The sequence below is a fragment of the Alosa pseudoharengus genome, unplaced genomic scaffold, assembly GCF_046254945.1.
Source record: "Alosa pseudoharengus isolate Yale_2024_CS ecotype anadromous, Long Island Sound unplaced genomic scaffold, YU_APseudo_1.1 YU_APseudo_1.1_scf_9, whole genome shotgun sequence".
Taxonomy (NCBI): Eukaryota; Metazoa; Chordata; class Actinopteri; order Clupeiformes; family Clupeidae; genus Alosa; species Alosa pseudoharengus.
In genome coordinates, this window is record NW_027468881.1 from 9,265,884 (window position 1) to 9,273,383 (window position 7,500).

General features: G+C 48.3%; 1 protein-coding gene across 6 annotated transcripts in view; it reads right to left on the minus strand.

The window, feature by feature from the left end:
- hspg2 (heparan sulfate proteoglycan 2) overlaps nucleotides 1-7,500 on the minus strand; it is a 98,847-nt gene that overhangs the window by 68,949 nt on the left and 22,398 nt on the right. For all 6 annotated transcript variants that reach the window (XM_076276192.1, XM_076276193.1, XM_076276189.1 and 3 more), the window contains exons 2-3: nucleotides 5,378-5,504; nucleotides 4,593-4,658 (exon numbers count right to left, since the gene is read on the minus strand). In XM_076276192.1, coding sequence (XP_076132307.1) covers nucleotides 4,593-4,658; nucleotides 5,378-5,504 — 193 coding nt within the window. The remainder of the gene's footprint in view (nucleotides 1-4,592; nucleotides 4,659-5,377; nucleotides 5,505-7,500) is intronic.

A 7,500-nucleotide genomic window follows, 5' to 3' on the forward strand; every position in this document is an offset into this window, starting at 1 on the left:
GTGTATGTGTGTGTGAGGCTAATGTGTGTGTGTGTATACAGTATGCCTCTGTATGGATGCATGACTGTGTGAGTGTATTACTGTGTGACAAGGTATTTGTGAGAAAGGCCCTGTCTGAGTGTGTGTACATAAGGGAGTGTGTGTGTATGTGTGTGTGTATGTGTGTGAGGTTAATGAATGTGTGTGTGAGGTTAATGAGGGTGTGTGTGTGTGTGTGTGTGTGTGTGTGTGTGTGTGTGTGTGTGTGTGTGCGTGTGTATGCGTGTGTGTGTATGCGTGTGTGTGTGCGTGTGTATGTGTGTATGCGTGTGTGTGTGTGTGTGGGAGGGGGGCTGTGCCTCTCCTGCCCTCCCTCTCCCCTGGGAACCCCTCTGGCCCTTGCTGCCTGTGTGGATTATTATTTAATCTCTTCCCGGAGGGGACAAATATCTCAAAACACCACACTCTTTCCCATGATGCTCGGGGCCAGCTGGCGCACAGCATGCAGCACCCCTTGTTTGTGTGTAAATGTGTGTGTCTGTGTGTGTGTGTGTGTGTGTGTGTGTGTGTGTGTGTGTGTGTGTGTGTAGACTGGGGTGATAGAAGGCCATGGGGATGACAGAGGAGAGACAGGCAGATATGTCCGTAAAGACAAGAAGGGAGAAGGACACTTGCAAGAGGACAAAATGTAGGACAACAGCCTCTGACAAGAAGACTCCAACTACACAGAGAGCAAACGAGACGAGTACGAGCTCATCCAGCTGCAAACCATCTCCGTCTCTGTCTGGGAACACTGAGGGCTTGTAAGCGAGACTGCAGGACACACATGTGGACAACAGAAATCAGAGCCTCCTTGCTGAGGTGTCGTAAGGAAAAACACATCATGGATGAGTGGGACACAGGAGTGGATTGGAATAGCTGCACTGGAGTCTTCACAGTCTTCAGGGAAAGGGCTGATCTTATCTCCATGGAACTTTCCGGCTGTCTCTCTGTTATGCGGGTGCGGGTTCGCATACACACGCACGCGCGCGCACACACACACACAAACACACACACACACATACAGACACACACACACAGAGGTACTGTTATTTCTATCAAGTGCAGCTGTCATCCAGTGATAGCAGGGATGTCATCAGCCAAGAAGCCACAAATTCCCCAACTTTTCCCTCAAATAAAAGCGAGAGAAAGAAATGACAAAGTAGCTGACAAAGCAGCGACTCCCCACAAACTTCTCCCTTCAACTTCCCCTCCCTTCTGTCTCATCTCCTGCTCCCAAATACTGCTCTCCTCCATTCATCTTTCTCTGAAGAGAGAGAGAGAGATACAGAGAGATAGAGAGCACCTTGAACCCTGTGAAAGAGAGAAAGGGAGAGAGTGAGAGAGAGAGAGAGAGAGAGAGCAGCTTGAACCCTGTGAAAGAGAGAGAGAGAGAGAGAGAGAAATAGAGAGAGAAAGAAAGAAAGAGAGAGAGAGAGATAGAGAGAGAGAGAGAGCAGCTTTAACCCTATGAGGGTGAAAGGGAGGCCTCTGTGGCATGTGGCAGATGAGCCGGGAGAGCGTGTGCCACCAGGCTGCTCTCTCTCTGGATCCTCATCAATCAAGTATATTAGAGAGCACTGAGCGCCGCGAGACGGAGGACTCACTCCACTTTGGTTTACGTCCACTTCTTATGCGTACATCTTCAAATAAATGGAGAGGGGCCATTTAGTGTGGGATCAGACTTGTTTGGGTCCAGAAGTCAAAGAGGAGTTTGCACATTAAAAAACACTCACAGGAGATGCCACAGCTGTTTCCCAGCTGCACACACTCACACACACAGACAGACAGACACACACACACACACACACACACACACACACACACACACACACACACACACTCACACACACACACACACACACACACACACAAAATGGATTTAGAGTATGTATATAAGCTGGGCTGAGCATGGAAAAATGAAGTAATTAAAAGCATGTACATGGACAGAGTGCATATTTCTGTTCCTCATGCTTCTGCGTAGATCTCTAAACAAGCTAAATCAATTAGTTATACCCCATAGCAAAGCAGCCGGCACATTTAAGGCTAATGTGAGGGATGACTAACTGGTCACTACACAAAAAGCCGAGGGACCAGACTCTGTTTAAAAGACTGTGACTGTGTGGAGAGAAAGAGGGACAGCAGGGGCGAGGGAGGGAGAGAGAGAGAGAGAGAGAGAGAGAGAGAATAAAAGAGGGAGAGAGGGGGAGAAATGTAGACAGCGACAGAGAGATACAGAGGAAGATAAAGACAAGAAAGGGGGAAACTGGCTCTTTTATGTCCTGAACCGTCACAAACTATTCAGTGCAACAAAGACTTTACTGTGTCACCAAAGAGTAAGCGCTTCAAACACTCCTGCAGTTGACTGCACACACACACACACATATACACCCATGCACATACACATACACATACACATACACATACACATAGCGACAGAGTCCCAATGTACACACACTTCTACACAGTGGTGTAGTCTACACACACACACACACACACACACACACACACACACACACACACACACACACACACTCACACACACACACACACACACAACATTCCCCTGCAGATAAACTCGATCACAAATGCTCTACATGCTGCGCATACTCTGGTCTGGTTACAGTGTCCACCACTGAGAAACTGAGAAACACACACACGCACACAGACATGCACACACACACACACACACACACACACACACACCACACACACACACACACACACACACTTTCTCACTACTCCTTCTATTAGATCTATCTGATACACACATCCATTCTTTTGTTTTTATATCTTCTCTCTATGCACTCCATCTCTTGCCCATACCTCTGTCCAAATCCTGTCCCATTCTCGGAGCCTTATAAAACACATCCGCTGCTCTCATAAACACACACTCTCCCCAGAGTCCACACAAGGCTACTGTAAACACGCCGTTAGGACTGGGTGTGAAATCAACAGAACCGCACACCAGAAGCAACTTAGCAAATTCTCAATACAGTCATGCCCTGTGTATTAGCCGCATTGTGTATAAACCGCAGGGCAGTGTTTTATGCAAGTTAAAAATAACAAAACCATATTGGCCCCTGTGTATTAACCTCATAGCTGAAGAAATTTTGCAAAATCAATGTATAAACTGCGGCTAATAGTTGGGAAATTACGGTTCACTTGGAAGGCAGTAACTTATTAAGGTGGATCTTCGTAAATATATAAAGTATATACTGCATGAGCATGAAGAGGGACCAAACTGGAAGCTTTACCCTCAGTTATTTGGTCAGTTAACATGATATTTTAACTTTCTTTCTGCAGCATTGCATATTCAGTTTTTCACTCTCCCTGTCTCCCTTACACTTCAGGTAAGTGCATTGGTGCTACAAGCTGGTATTGCTGATAATACTGTGTCAGGAATTAAGGCATCATGTTTTCTCCTTACTGTCCTCTGGCAAAGTCACTTGCACATACTGTACACACACACAAAACCTATACACATGCTTACACTTGAGTTAATTACTGTCTACTCTAAAACAGACCTCACTTTCTCAATATCAAAGCAATTGCTGCTCCCATGCTGTCCCTCCTCTGTTAAGTTCACATCTGACCTCTGGACAATTCCCAGTTTTTGAAACCATCTGAGTTCAGAGTTCTGCTTTAAACCAAAGACCAGGGCTCTATTCTCCTCTAAGGGACCTGACTGTTTTCATGGGGACCTGTAAGCAGGCCCAGCTGCACCAGTACCCTCAGTGATGGGTTTCTGTTCTGACCCCGTCTGCACACGTATGGCCCCAGCTGCGTGGACTGGACACGCTCGGGAGAATTCCTCCCTTTCAGCTGCTCCTGTGGACAATGTTCTCAACTACCCTTTGTGGAGCCGCGGACCAAACTTTCAACAGCTGTCAGCGGCATAGAAGCCTTTATGTAGTGAAGAGAGAGAGAGATGGAGAAAAAGAAATGGGGAGAGAGAGAGCTGGGGAGAGAGCAAGAGAAACAGAGATGGAGAAAGAGAAAGAGAAAGAGAGATGGGAAGAGAGAGTGAGAGAAAAAGGGAGCGAAAGGAAGGTGGAGAGAGAGAGAGAGAGAGAGAGAGAGATGACTGAGGTAGTGAAGGACATGTGACACATACCCAGACACACAGACAAACATGCTCCCCTGACGTTCACGCGGGCCTGATGGCTGACAGCTGTCAGGGGGCCGCACCACTCCACGCAGGACAGAGCGAAAACAGCCCGCAATGAGACCCAGCTGATTTACACGCTGTTTACACTCGCCACGGAGCGGCCGAACGTGTGGACACGCACATCACTCTCCAGGGGAATAGAGGTGCGTAGGGTCACATGTGGTACACGCACACACACACACACACACGCACGCACACGCACACGCACACACACAAACGCACACACACACACGCACACACACACACACACACACACACACGCGCACGCACGCACACACACACACACACACACACACACACACACACACACACACACACACACACACACACACACACACTCGCGCGCGCACGCACGCACACACACACACACACACACACACACACACACACACAGATAACTCACTAGTGGTTATGGGGCCGACTATCGTGGGTTCAGGGGTGCTGCCATCTTCTTCTCCACTGGGAAGGTCTGTGGAGGAAAACACACACACGCACTGGTGGTCATAACCAGAACATCGCCATTATCTACAGTCCCTACCCATCATCTGTTCCGAGTACTATCCCCCTCTTAAAGGGATATTTCACCGTTAGCATCTCTCCTATAAGCTAACGATCTAATCTGATTCAATGAGCTGGGGCTAAAAGTGTTACTGTCAGACTCAGAGAACGGCTGGATGAACTGGGGAAAGGTCAAACTCAATTGTTTAACTCAAGGGGAGGTGGAAAACGAGTGTATTTTCCCAAATGGTGGAATATCCCTTTAATGTTTTACGCACACAATCTAACTTTGTCCCAGTAGGCTTGCCATAGCTAAAAGATGAGTCCCAGCTCCTTCTGTCAGTGTCTCATCCTACCCCCTGTCCTGAAAACTCAAACTGTTCAATGCACTACAGATATCAACACTTAGCTTGATTCTTCTCTGACTCCATTTGACCAAGCTTGGGGCTCAACATTAAACAGAACTATGCACAAAAATCACTTCTTTTGGTGATCTGTCTACAGTTGAAGTCACTCCAGGGACCTACTTTGAATCATGTGCAAAGTGCAAAGTCTTAAGTCTAACTGAAGCTAATAAAAATAGGCAAAATAAATGTGCCCTTCTCTCTAACACCATGGGTAAGACCTTAAGAACAAACACTGATGAGTCAGCTCAATGCTCCCACATGAACTTTGCCCATTGAAGCTCACCCCCTGATCCGTCTGCAGCGAAGTCCTCGTCATCGTCCAGGTAGCGCTGGGCCTGTCGGACTCCGCGGCTGGCCTCAAGGTCCTCTGGGACGGGCACCTCTCCCCACACCTTCGAGCTCAACGCCACCTGCACACACAGACGTACACACACACACACACACACGTTAAAATACATTATACCTGACGTCAGACAGAAAGGCAGTCTGAGCAGAGTTCCTATGACAACCAGGTCACCTACTGTACCAGGAAGCTCTGCTTAGTCAGGAACTTTAATGTGCCCTTCAATGGAGGCAACCACGGAAAAAAAGTTTGCCACAGTTTGTGTTGCTGTTTGTTTGGACAGATGCATGGACGAAAACAGGGATAAAACATGATCACAGTCTGGTCTGTGGCTCTAGATATGAGAAAAGAATCAGGTCCGAGTTCTGACCACAAACAATAAAACTTTTATCTGGAGTTCTGTGTGAACAGTGAGGACATTCATCTGTGTGCCGTGCTCTAGAGAAAGAGGAACACCGAATCCTCTGAGCGACCCGGGACCTCCTGACATGGCCTGCGGGCGAGCCAGCCAACACCTCAGTCCACATACGGTCAACCTCACTGAAACTGAACTCAAACTAGGTTTCGTTTTTTTTTTTCTACCTTCTGCACTGCAACAAGCTGTGCTGACTAATGCTTGCCCTCCTAACTCATGCCGTGCTGAACAATAAAGCAGTGTTATGCTCAGTTAATCCCAATAAAGTTTTTATGAGTGTCATTATCGACGGAAGAAAGGGCGGGTGGGAAGAGTGGAGAGAAGACAGTGGGAAAGGGGGAAGAGTGGAAGAAGCCTGTGTGGTCCTAAACTCTCACTCTCATCACTTACTCTCTCCATTCCCTTCCTTTTCCACTCTCTCTCTCTGTCTTTCTCTCTCTCTCTTTCTCTCTCTCTGTTTCTTGGGGCCCCGTGAGACAGTGCCTGACAGAGTTGGGTCAGGCCCCAGGCGAAACATTTCTTCATGGCGCTCAGGAAGTATTTTATCGCGGAAACATCACGTCATCTCACCTCTGCAAACAACTGACAACTGGGGCAGTGTAAATACAACGCACACGTGCACATCACTCACACTCACACACTACACGCACACACATCACACACACATACACACGGCCTGACAACAGTCTTCCACACTGCAGTGGTCTTATTTCCTATCCCGTCAATCACGGCAGCGCAGCAGCCTCAAAACACACACACATGATTTCACGCACAAAAGATAGCACAGACAAAGGACTGCATACAATCACACATGACCTATACTCCCCTGTAATAACAATGTGTGTGCGTGTGCATAATGTGTGTGTGTGTGTGTGTGTGTGTGTGTGTGTGTGTGTGTGTGTGTGTGTGTGTGTATGTGTGCGTGCAAGTGGGCATGCGTTTGTGAATCTCTAACTGTCTGTTTGGGTGTGTGGGTACGTGGCATCACGGCCTGAATGTGGATGTCATGAAGTATCATGAAGTTCCTTTCGTCCCCGTCAGTCTGTCATAATGTAGTTTTGCTCAGAGGAATGAACCATTCTAAACACGTTTGGTTCACGGCAAGACGGCAAGACTGGCATTCGACTGCCCAGACAAGCATGTGCAAGACATGGCAAGTCCAAAATTTAGGGCAAAATAACATTCTACTTTATATAAATATTAAATATATCTGTCAAGACATGGCATGAGAGGCTGTAGCAGGAGCAATATTGGCACCAATGGCCGTGCCCGCCTAAGACTAAGCCTAGTACCAGAGGCCAAAGGACACTAGCTGAGTGCACCTCAGTGAAGATGGCACCGGGGGCTTTGCCTCGGCCGCCGCTGGCACCGGACCTAAGGACCCTGGTTCTGGCCGTGCCAACCCGAGGGCTCCGGGTCCTGGGTGTGTTTGCGAGGCAGGCTGGCACGATGCCCCACGTTGCATTTTCCATCGCCACGGCCCGCCAGCTCTCATTTCCAGTGCCTCCATCAGCGGCGGGCTCCCATTTAAAGGGCTCCGGCGCCGTAAGAACTTGATCTCCCGGCCAAATCCCCGCTGCCCTGCCTGCGCGGGCTACAACAACAGTCGCGGGCCTTTTTCAAAAGGAAAACGCTGACACACAGAATC